Source organism: Vipera ursinii, assembly GCF_947247035.1.
Source record: "Vipera ursinii genome assembly, chromosome: 6".
Classification (NCBI taxonomy): Eukaryota; Metazoa; Chordata; class Lepidosauria; order Squamata; family Viperidae; genus Vipera; species Vipera ursinii.
This window is the reverse complement of record NC_139515.1, coordinates 60,447,980-60,460,977: the sequence shown is the minus strand read 5'-3', so window position 1 is coordinate 60,460,977 and position 12,998 is coordinate 60,447,980. Positions and strand designations below refer to the sequence as shown.

The 12,998-nt window shown below is 36.2% G+C and overlaps 1 protein-coding gene across 23 annotated transcripts in view; it reads left to right on the top strand.

The window, feature by feature from the left end:
* TNRC6B (trinucleotide repeat containing adaptor 6B) overlaps nucleotides 1-12,998 on the top strand; it is a 123,138-nt gene that overhangs the window by 86,878 nt on the left and 23,262 nt on the right. For all 23 annotated transcript variants that reach the window (XM_083365772.1, XM_083365771.1, XM_083365767.1 and 20 more), the window contains 4 exons: nucleotides 1,548-1,726; nucleotides 3,994-4,068; nucleotides 7,246-7,291; nucleotides 7,963-8,111. In XM_083365772.1, the coding sequence (XP_083221898.1) occupies nucleotides 1,548-1,726; nucleotides 3,994-4,068; nucleotides 7,246-7,291; nucleotides 7,963-8,111 (449 nt within the window). The remainder of the gene's footprint in view (nucleotides 1-1,547; nucleotides 1,727-3,993; nucleotides 4,069-7,245; nucleotides 7,292-7,962; nucleotides 8,112-12,998) is intronic.

The window sequence follows — 12,998 nt, the reverse complement described above, 5'->3', positions numbered from 1 at the left end:
TCAAGGAGAGTTTGAATAGTATTTCAGCTTAATTATACCCTGCTTTGCTTTTTGCAGAATTGATTTTGCAGAATTATCTGTCATTCTGTGTAATCACTGTAATAAGCAACATAATGTAAATTGGATTATGATTAGCTTCAGAATTGCCATTCAGTTTATTCTCACATTTGGAAATAGTGGAATAATTCACTAGTAAAAATGTTTGGGGTTATTATAAAAGAATGGATTGTCTTTTAAAATGGAACGATAAGTGATACAGCTATAGCAATAGCACTTAGACTTATATACCTCTTTACAGGGCTTTACAGCCCTCTCTAACTGGTTTACAATACGTTGCCCCCAACAATCTGGATCCTCATTTTACCGACCTCGGAAGGATGGAAGGCTGAGTCAACCTTGAGCCACTCAGAATTGAACTTCTGGAGGGAGCAGTGAATGAGTTAGCCTGCAGTATTGCATTCTAACCACTGCACCACAAACTGTAGTTATAAAATGGAAATTATAACATTTTATTCATAACCCATTTTTAAAAAAATATTGAAACATGCTGGCAAGAATATATAGAAAGAAAGAATTGCAAAGCCAGACATTAATGTTATCTTAATATTCCTTCCACATATTAATATATTTTACTGTCAAAGGATAACATTAGTTATGAATTATGTAACATGAACTATAATGATTATAAGTTAAAAGAACTTTCTGGCTTCAACCTGAGCTGAATAAAACGCCTTTGCTATGCCAGTTTGCCAGGCCTTATGTAATACTGTAATTCTCTTTTTTCCCAAGTTAGCTATGAATATTCTAGCACAGTCATAAAATACTGCTAAGCCTTTAGACAAAATATATTAATTGATTTCTAGAAATATATTCAGAGTGCGATATCTGGACACAGATATATTCTTTTCTTTATGAATTACCAATCTCTGAAAAAAATTAGGACCAAAAGGAGCCCTAATGACTAAATATCATTTTAGCAGCATAAACCACTTTATTTATTCATGCATTCTAATTTAGCATGTCCATATCCCATTTCTGAAACAGTCTAATAAAAATTTCCTTATTTGAGGCCAAGAAGGATAGCACTGGTTTCCATTTTTCTGTTTTATTTCTGTCTTGGTCATTGATCTCTTAGCACCCATTTTGTAGGATATTTTAAGACAAATTAAATCGTAAATATTTGTTCCATACAAATAATATAAAGTGTTGAAATAAATCTGGTATATACTAGTGATTCTAAAATTACTGTATGCTAGTAATTCAAAATTAGTCAAGAAATCTATTTGTTTGGGCCTTTATTTCCAGATTAAAATGGAGGGATCTACAACTGCAAATGATAATCTCCAGGAAAAACTTTAAAAAGTTGACCTGTCGGTTACCAGATCCATGTTAACAGGTTTACTGAAGGTTAAAATCCTTTAGTATCTACTGCTGCTTTTTCGATCCTGGATTGTAAAATAAAATAATAGAAATAATAGACATGGGAAATTTAGGGTGGCTGTTGGTCTTTTTGTTAGTATGTTTTTGACATTTATTTTCCATTAAAGATTCCAAATCACCTCAAGATGGCTGGGGCGATAATGATGGGCCAGTATTAGGAACACGGCATTCCAGCTGGGAAGAGGAAGAGGAGGGAGGAGTCTGGAACACAGCAGGCTCTCAGGGAAGTAATTCCTCCCATAATTCAACTAGCTGGGGACAAGGAGGAAAGAAACCACAAATTAAGGTGGGAAAAGTCTTGTGATGTAATCTTATAGATAAATGAATATCATTCTCTTAAACTGCTAGTGATACAGAATGTTAACTATGTTATATTTGTGCTAAAGAGTAGTATTTTTTATAAATGGCTTGATAATATAATGTATTGAAGGTGCATAATTAACAATGATTTGGTGGTGACATGAATGGATGGGTAGGAATGAGAAGAAAGTAGGAAAAAATGATATGCTAAATGGAAATAGTGAATGATGGTTATCTCCTTAAAAGGTTGATTTCAAACGCATGTCCCAAAGGTGCTTTTTCAGGAGGCAACTGGACTTCCTTGTTTTTTCTTTGAAGACACTTCGTTTCTCATCCAAGAAGCTTCTTCAGCTCTGGCTGGATGGTGGGGAATGGAAGGATTTATATTCCTTGCAGACAGCTGGTCCATTCCTCCCCATCCAGTCAGAGCTGAAGAAGCTTCTTGGATCAGAAGTGAAACATCTTCAAAGAAAAACAAGGAAGTCCAGTTGCCTTCTGAAAAAGCACCTTTGGAACAACTATGACCTGGATGATTGAGAATCTCCATAGACATTTCAGATGCATGGTTTAAATATGTTTGCATACACATATATGTGGCAGAGGGCTGAAAGTTATAAAAACATGATTGGCTTTATTGTTTATTACTTATTTTCTGTAGTTTGTATACAGTTAAACTGAAGTCATAATACCATAAAACCACATCATTAAGATACACTACTCTGAAACAGATGGCAAACAAACTGCAGATAATACTTCTCAAATTTTGCCAGACCAGCCTTTTAATAGTTCTGAAGATAATATAGTAAGAAAGGAGTCCTATATAAAAAGAGTATTAGGAAATAGATTACTTCCTAATAGAATGAAAGTAAAGAAGAAGTAAAAAAGAAGAAGATACTGAAAATTCTTGAAAGAGAGTGATAAGAATTATGTAATGAAGTGCCATAGAAGTATGCTTGAATAGAATGAGAAAATGAAAAGTTGCACATAATGAGAAGTGCATGTAAGAGAACCATTGCTGCAGAAAAACATGATAAGAAAGAAACATGCTGAATATTTTCTGAAATTTATGACACTGAAAAAGATATCAAAAGAAAAAAGAACACACAGAAAAAACTGTAATTTTAATGAAACTGAAAAATAGTTTTGGACGTTGATTGAAGAACCTTCAGCAACATGGATAGAATTAAAAATAAAAGTGATGGAATGATTTAGAATGGTGGAAGAATATTTTATAGATTTATTGAGAATGACAGTTGAAGAACAGAATAGAAACAAATGCTATATAAATGTTTAGTTTTCAAAAAAAAGGCACATCAGTACTGTGAGAATATTGAATGTATAAGTATTGCAACTGGAAAAAATGTTAAAATATGAATGTAGTCTGTTGATAAAGAGACTGACATCTAATGTGTGAGGTTTGCTTATAGCATTTTTGTGTGACCTGTTTTTATGAGTGAATGCTGCATGTATGCATAGTCAATGGAAAAATGCTGCTGTTGTTCCTCGAAAAGAAGGGAAAGGGGGCAAGAATTAATGTAAAAACAACAGGGAAATTGGATTGTTCCTGATTGAAATTCTGATGTAGAGAGTATGAGAGGTGCCAGTGAGCAAAATTTAGGAAGTACAATGGAGCTTTATGGTGGAGAGGGATGTTCCAACTAGAATTTTATTCTTCAGCAGATAATTGAGAAATAGAATTTCTTTTATTCCAGAGAAAGCGTATGATGAAGCATATGAATAGACTTGAGCTATGGAATATTTTTCATGAATAGAGATACCAAATGCAGTAAGACCACTAAGTGAAGCATCTTGAGAATAATTGGAATGCTTAGCAAAAACTCAACATTGAAGATGGAATAAAACAAGGATGTATGACATCTTCTTATTTGTTTGGTGTATTTAAGAATAAAGGCACGTGTCTGGGTTGGAAATATAAGAGTATAGGTACTTTAGTATGGAGATCATGTTGTGTATTGCCTGAGAAGCCAAAAGACTTGCAGTGGATGTTAGATAGATTTGATAATAGTAACTGCAGTTAGTAATTCTATACAGCACCTGTAATGTTTTCCCCTAAATAAATCAGTATGCAATAAGTCCATATGTATTTAATATTAAACTTGATTGCTTTTTGATTAACAGCTGAAATTAGGATCAGCCAATTTCAGTTTTGTGATGAGTATACAGTATAGCATTATTTAAATTGAAGATTTTGCAGCGTAGGATGAAATTTAAACTAATCATTTCTGTTTTCAGTGTTCATTAAAAGGAGGAAGTAGTGATTCATGGATGAATACCTTATCTGATCAGATTTCAAATATGGGATTGTTGGTAAGGCATTATATGTACTTCTTGTTGCAAAAATTATTTACTAATATTTGAAAGGCAAAAATAGTTACCCAACTAGGCACAATTATAAGAAATTCCTTTTTTTCATAAGACACTATATGGTGCAAGTGACTGATTTATAATTATCTGTGAAATTATATTAGTAGTTTATATAACACCACACACACACACACACACACACACACACACACACACACGATAGACAGATATCCTCTATTAACTTCGCCACACAATTGTATAATACTTCACAGATCAATGCCTAGGGGGTTTATAATTTAAAAACAAACACAGAAAAGCAGCACCAGAAGGGGACCCGGGTAGAGGTATAAATGAGGGAGAGAATGTAGAACTATTTCATTTACACATAAATTAACTTAATTACAATAAGATCAGAGATTATGGCAGATAGGACAAGCAACAGAACCAAACACCAGTGATTTAAAAATAGTTGATTTCTGTACTAGTTGAATATTGCTCACTAAACTTTAAAAAAATATAATTTTTATTTTTGTAAACAGTAGGTATTTGGATTCATGTATTGATTATATGTAGATTACAGTTAAATCAGAATGCTGTTTTGTTTTGAAAGTAATACCTATCCTTTTTGCACGCTACCATAAAAGTGCAGGTGAAATGAGTTTCTGTTTTACAAGAATAGGCTGTGAGAAACCATGGCAATCTAAGCACTATTGACCATAGTGCTATCTTTATTTATGTGGTTATAATGCTGCTATTTATGTGCATGTGTTGTTGCTTTCTTGGCAAAGGAGTTATGATCATATGTTGCATATATAGGCTTCTACTTGCTTTCTTCTCTGCATTAGCTTTGGATTGAAAGGCATCCTTCATGCAGTTCCACATGAGAATACTTTTGTCCCCAGGCTTTGTGCTTGTTCCCTTACTGCAGAATAAGAAGCAGTCTTTTTTGTAAGGCCTCTGGGATTGTCCCACTTGCCAAGACATTCTCTCTGCCTATCTGCCCCAATTCCTCTGAAGCCAAATCACTACATTGAATTAAAGCAGCACATTCAAATAGTATAGAACACAGCAGTAGAAAAATAGAAAATTTGGAAGGTTTTTATTTTAGTTGTTTTTAAATCAACTTAAATTTTAAATTGTTTTTACTTTTTAAAAATTTGTGTTGGCATGGCACAGTGCCCTAACCTCCAGCCTGTTTTTCCAGTAATGCACCTGAGCCTTGTCAATTGCCTTCTGGGAAGTAGCTCTTTCTAATACCTACTTTTTAATATAAAAATATTATCAAAATTCTGAACATGCACACTGATTTTTAAAAAAAAAAAAACCTGAGAGGCCCTCTTCTGAATGGTTAACTATGGTTATCAGGAGCCATACTAGCCTGCTGTGTTTATCTGCAGAAGGAACAGGGACAGACCCTATTTTTCAAGTACCCTTCACTTATCACTTGAAACTGCAAGAAGCCCTGAGTTGTAACAGGACAAATCCTGGAATCCTAGCTGACCCAGCAGCATGCCCTATCCCAGCCGAAGCATACCTGGCCTGACTCTATTATATGTGAGGTAGCTGCTAGCCACTGAGGGCTTTCTTCTGGAGGCCACGTGTGCCATTCTTTAAGCTACTCATGCTGCTTATTCTCCAAACCATGTGCCCCGTTTTCACAATCTTTTGGAAAGTTTCTGGTCTTCCTCAGATGGGTGTACTGTTTGGAAAATGGCAGGAAACCCATTCTCACAATGCTTCAGAATTTGGAAGCTTTTTGAAGATCACAAGAATGGGACATGCTATTTGGAAAATGAATGGCATGAATGGCTTGAAGAATGATATAAATAGCATTGGCAAGAAGGCCTGGCATGGCCTGCAATCAGTTTACATACAATGGAATCAGGCAGTGCATTGGCAAGATCAGGAAAGCAGCAAAGGTGAGCTGAACACAGTAGGACCTATGGATCACAGAAGGCAGGGGTAATTGAGGCTTTGCACAGTGATGCTGGGGTGATTGCAGTGTGGGATTTGAAGTGGCATTTCTCACTGATAGAGGCAGCACTGCAGTGAAGTAGAAGCTTGGAGGCAGTGGTAGCTGGCTGAGACTGCTGGACAGTTTCAATTTCAGTTCCAGTCCTGGTGCTACCACTGAGAAGTGCCACTATGGGGATTGGCCATAAGGGCGTAGATGCAGGGAAAAAATAGGAAGGGGAGTTGCATCATCACTGTAGTCATAAGTTGAGGTGGGCTGCCAAACACCCGAATTTTGATCAAGTGACTTGGGGTTGCTCAACAGCCATAACTTCAGGCATGGGTAATAAGACCATTTTTTTTAGTTCTGTCAAAATTTCGAACAATTGTTGAACAAAGGATTATAAGTCAAGCACTACTTATAGGGTGAGTTGTCTTCAGTCTGGTGTTTCTGGTCAGCCTCTTCTTTTTCCTTTTGTATTTAAGCATTATAGACCTCCTGAGAGCCAGATCTTCACATTATGTCTCATTATGGTTTGAACCTGTTCATTGATGTCATGAGTAGGAACTCTGGTTTAATTTGTTTTATGATCCATTTGTTTATTTGTTGGGTTTTTATGGCATTATTAGAAGTCTTCTTCAACACCAGAATTCAAAAGCATTAATTTTTTTCTATCCTGCTTCTTCATTTTGTTTCCATAAAATGTAACAGGGAATGCCTGCTCAATTAGTTTGTTCATCTTCAGTCTGTACTGTGGCTTCTTAACCTGGTACAGGTTTCATATGTTGTGGGATTCCCATTGTTCTAAGTATATGCCTGCTCTTGAGACTTTCTCGCTTAAAATTCAGGTGTAGGTAGCATATAGATTTAGTTTGAACTCAAATAATTAGTACTGCAGCACTATAGCTTTGTGTCTTTTAAAAGTTACAAGAACATTTCATCCCAAATTGCCAAGCAAAGGCTGTACTTGGCAGTATATATTAAACAAATCTAGATTTATCTTTAACATAACATAACATTCTAGCCAATAGAATATCTTAATGACTGGTTTGTTTCCAAAGAGGCTGGGGAATTAGTTTTTCTAACTTTGTGGGGGAGGTTTAGACATTTCTTGCTATATTTTGGATATGTCTTCAGTAGTAAAAAATAAACTACACAGTAAGATACATTATTTTTCATACTGTGCCAGGCTAGAGATTTCTGAGAACTGTTCTTTTCTTTTCCAGAATCAAACTGAGGATACTTCAGGCAATAAGATGGATTTATCAGTAGGTATGTATCTAATAGCACAAGGATGCAGTTTCACTTTATTTACTTAATATTTTAAAAAATAAAACTGAGCAGTATTGCAAGCTTTATGCCAATATGGGTAGCCTTTTTGAATACTTGTGGATAATTAATGTAATTTCCACATAACAATAGACAAAAAAAAGCTGATTTGAAGTGGTAACACCTATGGAGCGTGAATGATAATCTATTTATTTTTGCAGTGATGTTTTGGGAAGTCGTAATAATTTGGTTTCATTCTGCTAAAAATTGTAAACAATTCTTGAAATTCTGTTTGTATTCTAATATAAAACCTCTGTTATTAGATATAAATAATTATATTTTGCTTAGAAGTAATCAGAGAACTTTTAGATTATTATCCATGCAAAACCAGGAAAAGTCAGGGCCTCTGTAATGTGCCAGCCAATGCCAAATCCAACTATCTACACACTTTGTTTCATCTATGTATTCTTCTGTGGAAAAAAGTATAGGATATTTTTATTCATAACAAATTTGTGGACATTTCAGTATATTGTTTCATGGTTTTAGGGAAACTTTGTATTTAGGATTATATATAAATGTACAATTTTTAAATCATTTAATTCAGTAGCATTTTAGCAATTAACAGTAATGTATAATGGTAATTGGCAAGAATACATCTTTTCATACTTCTTCAGGTGGTCTCCAAGATAAGAAGTTTGAGGTAGACAAACGAGGCATGAATCTTGGAGATTTTCATGACATAATGAGAAAGAATCGATCTGGTTTTCGTCCTCCTAACTCCAAAGATATGGGAAACCCAGAAAGTGGGCCTTACTTTGAAAAGGTAAGACATACTTTTTTATGACAGTCTAAAATAAAAGCTTTTACTCTGTCTTAATTTTCACAGGTAGCCATGTTTAAAATTATAGGGAAAATACTGTTTATGTGATATAAATTGAAGATAGTGTTTACATTAGTTATTTGGAAAAAAGGTTCTTTTTATGAAGACTCAATATGTTTGTGTGCGTGGTTGTAAATAACTTCATTTATTATCTTACAGACTTACTGTAGAGTCACCTCTAAGCAAGATGGGTTTGCATATAGGTTTAATAAATAGTATGAGAATACACCCACAGATATACTGGTTCATTCTTTCTGATATATATTTCAGCCCTCCTTTATTCATGATTAAATCTACATTTTTACTTCTATACATAAATCTACTGCACAAGATCAGATCGCCTACGTCCAGATGTCTTTACTATTTGCTGTTCTTACATTTCAAATCCATATGCCAGGGTTATCAACTATATTTTCCATTCCACAGCTTTTCATATAAAGTTTTATAATAAGAAAAGGACTAGACTAGTTTACCAGTATTAATCAGACCCATGTATATGCAGCACTTTCCTACAGCAGAGCTAGCGACTCCACACAATGATACATCTCCCTCACGCTTGCTCCAGAGTCAGAATTAGAAGTTTCTGAGGATTTTTTTTCCTGTGAACGACATACTTGCACTCTTCATTATGTCCCTGCCTTTTCTCTGGAAAATATGCACATCTACAAGCTTACTAGCCACCTTTATGGTAGGATCAGCTAAATATCCATTCTTTTTTTCTGTATTTGTTTTTCTTCCATATGGCCTGCTGCAATTAGTACATCCAATAAAATCACAGACATTATCCATAATCACAATCTCTGACATTTGAGCTAAGTGATGGCATACTTTTATTCCCTCTAATCTCACAGCCTTATTCCTCCCAAGAGATTTAAACACATTCTGCTCTCAACACATACGACTGTTGCAAGGTGCCCATACTTATCCTCCCTTTACTGAGGGTTGTATATTTGTTTTTATAAAATTTCATTTTTAATCTGGATTTTATATTTTTATATTCCTTCTTTTTTATTTTTATTGTTGAACACTTTCCAGAATCGCTTTTGTATAGGTGGCTGTACAAATTTGACTAATAAATAAAGGATTAATTCACTGAGCTAAATTCAATATATTTGTAATATTGAGAAGTGTATTATAACTCATTGGTGATACATTGTGGTTGTGTTTTTTCTAGTATTGAGAGTAGTCAAAATCTGTATAAGATCAATTGGTTTTGATCTTATGCTACTCACAAAATTTCACAATTTCTGGACATTCTGGATAGATCATAAGCTTATGGGTATGCTGGATCACAGCAATACGCACCATTTATATCTTTCTTCTCTGCATAGCCTGGAGTATTGATATGTGGATATTTTACAAGTGGTATCTGTTGTCTTAAAGATTGCAAAACCACTGTGAGTGCAAGTTGTATGGTACATTGGTACAACATGTTGAGGATTTTCAATGTTACCCTAAGATGTGGAACTTTTACTTGAAATAGCATCCTTAAATGCAGTATTTTAATTTCCTTTCTTCTTAGCATTCTTAAGGATTACTTCAGAGTAACATTATGGAACAATAATTATTCATTAATATTAATAATTCTACTTGCATTTAAATTTCAGCAGTTATTGAAGGACTGGGGGGAAAATTACTTACCTCTCATGGAGTTTATATGCAATTCTATTGACAAGAAGGCTTTTAGAGCCAATTGCTGAACTGCTTCTTTTAAGTAAAGTTGGTTTTCTTCAAGCAAATCTAATATTCAGTTCTAGTAAACTTGTCCTTCAGTAGATTCTCTACATTATAAGAAAGTTATTTCGTATCTTATATGACTTTCTTTTGAAAAATTGTTTTCAGATTTTATTTGGGTTAGGATATCACTCTTCATATCTTTAGCAATTTCAGTTTTATATTCTTTATAAGTGTGCCATGTTTTAGCTTTTTGTGTGCTCAGGATCTGCTCATTTCTAATAATTAAAATTTCTTTTTGTTGTAGAACAACTAGTTGCTTGCCAGCATAATCTCTGAGTAACTGTACTGTTGTATTGTCTTATATATAACCTGGTTTTTCCCAATTATGTACAAATTCATTCCATAAGAGTCCATGCTACCTTAATAGCAGCATGGCCAGGGATTTCTACTTATTTGCCAAGTTGCTAAGTGAACTTAGCCTTTCACTTTATTAGATTTAGCAGTCTGAATACTGGAGCCATATTGGATAATTTTTTGGAAGGGTACTTCTTTGTTCTACACTTCCCACCTTAAAGTATAGTTGTTCAGAAATATGGCACACACAAGCACCCTATTAGGAAGACCAGATTGCTTATCTCTAGTTTTAGTTCTTCAAGTGATCTCACAACTTACCTTTCCATTTCTCTGGAGATTCATTATAGTTTTGATAGACTTATAGGTCTCAAAAATAGAGGTAAAATATTAGGAAGAGGTTGATCACTTTGGACCCATAAAGAATTAGCTTTGATCTACAAAGTAATGAAGACTGGATAGAGGCAGAAAAATCAAAATCTTCACTTGACTTATTAACAATTACTTCAAATCCATAATCACAGAGTCCCAAAGTCCAATAAATACTGCTGCCAATGAACCACTAATGATTTTTCCCTGAGACCACAGTTCTAATTGTATCATTTATAATGCTAACACCCTTGCAGATTTTTAGAAATTCTTGGGTTGGCTCATATTCATTTTATGTGTAGTTAACTGCAAAATAAAACTATAAAAAATCTACCATCTTTATTTTTGTTCTCATGTAGTTTTGGGTAATACTGAAAGTGACAGAGTTACAAATACTAGATATTGTTAACACATTGGTCAAAGAACAACATGAAGCAAGCAAATAATCGAGCTTTTATATTCTGCCTAGCCCCAAGCCTAAAGGGGTAAATGTGTACTAAGCATCTATATTAGTTCATCTGCTTCTTAATGTACCTATTTTGGCATGCATGAATAAGGAAGTAGGCTCCCTGATGAGGAGGGAGCTAAAAGCCTTTTGGAGAATTCTGCTTAGGGGTGTGGTTTTTGAGATGTAATTCAGATTATCTTGTTCCTGGGATTTTAGTCCAATATATATGAACAGTCAGTGAGACTGCCTGGGTTTTATGATCTGGAACTGATGGTAGTGATGTTTCTTCTCATTTTTTGTTTTGAAGTCGCCTACTCCTTTCAGCATAGGGCTTTTCCTTCAGGAAAGCAATTTTTCAGCTCTGTTCTGATCTCTGATAGTGTTACAGGTAGTTTTCAAAGATCTCATTTGCATGCATGCCTGAAACACCTCCCCCCACCTTTGGGAGCCACCCACACACCTCCTCCCTCCTGACAGCAGTCACAGTTGCATCACACCTCAACGGCTCTACATGCACCCAGTAGCTGCCATGCTATATTTGCACTACTCTGATCACATGTGCACCTGGCAGTAGCCAGCCTCACCACACCTTAATAGCCATACAGGTAGTCCTTGAGTTACAAATGGAATGGAGCCTTCCCATTCCTTTCATAACTCAAGAATTCATGGGAATGAATCTTGTAACTTTAGCGAGATCACTCCCTGCTTTCGCCCACGCATTCGCTAATTGAATGTGCGGTTCATTAAGTACACACGAGGTATCTCAGGGTGGGGAAGACCATGAGGGTGGGCCCTAGTGATGGAACAGGCCCCCAAGGCCTCCCCGATGCTTCCCTCTGCCTTCCTGCTGTGCCAGACTCACCTTGCAAAGATCTGTCTCATCTCTGCCGCGGTGTCTGCCTTTGAGGAAGATTAGATGGGAGCTGCTGGGTGCAGTAATATTGCACGAGTTCAGGCATCCATCCTCCTTTGCAGAGAATGGGTTCCCCCCAACTCCTTTCCGCCACCGCGTTCCACTCCATTTCAAAGTGCCCCATAGGCGCTCAAACACATTTTACCCAGACGGAGACCTTGGGAAGACTGGAAGGTTTGTCTTCCTGCAAATGGGGCACTTGGAAATGGAGTGTTTCGCTCCATTCCCAAGTACCCCATTTGCAGGCAGACAAAGGTCCCAGTCTCCCAAACGTCTCCATCCAGGTGAAAAGTGTTCCGGCAGTGGCGAAAAGGAGTTGGGGGGCGGGGGACAGGAACCACAAACATTTTTTACCCCAAAAATGAAAGTTTCTGGGATCCATAAACTCGTGAGAGTTCAGGCATCCATTCTCCGCAAAAAAGGATATTACGTTGTGTGATATTACAGCACCCAGGAGCTTCCATCGACTCCTCACTCAAAGGCAACAAAACCACAGTAGAGAGGATTTTTGCAAGGTAAGTGAATCAGGCATGGCAGAATGGAAGGGGGGAGCAGTGGGAGGAAATAGGGTGAATGTTGCAGAACCTCTGCAGTCGTTCGTAAGGGCAAACAACTGCTGTGGTGCTGCAACATTCATAATTTTGGTACTTGCTCGTCAACACTAGGAGGTGCTTATTGTGTAACTTTGATTGAGCTCTGAGTGAATGCTCATAACTCTGGATTACCTGTACATACTCCATCACCCAGCAGGAGCCATCCCCAGGCCTGCTGCACTTCAGTGGCCACCAGCACACTCAGCAGCTGCTGCCTATTTGCCTCCTGGCTTACTTGAGAGCTGCCTGGGACTTGTAACTTTCGAACAGCTTTCACATTGAGTTTTCTTACTAGAAGTTGACTGGAAGTTGCAAGGAGGCTCTTGCGTAACAACCAGAATGGGGAGTGCTGGAATTACTGCTTAAATGTTGCAGTAAAATGACATTGCACTTTACACCTTTATCACTTAGCAACAGGAATTCTGGCCCCAATTAACATGGTAACCCAAGGACTTTCTCTATGTGTCTCAGCTCCTCTT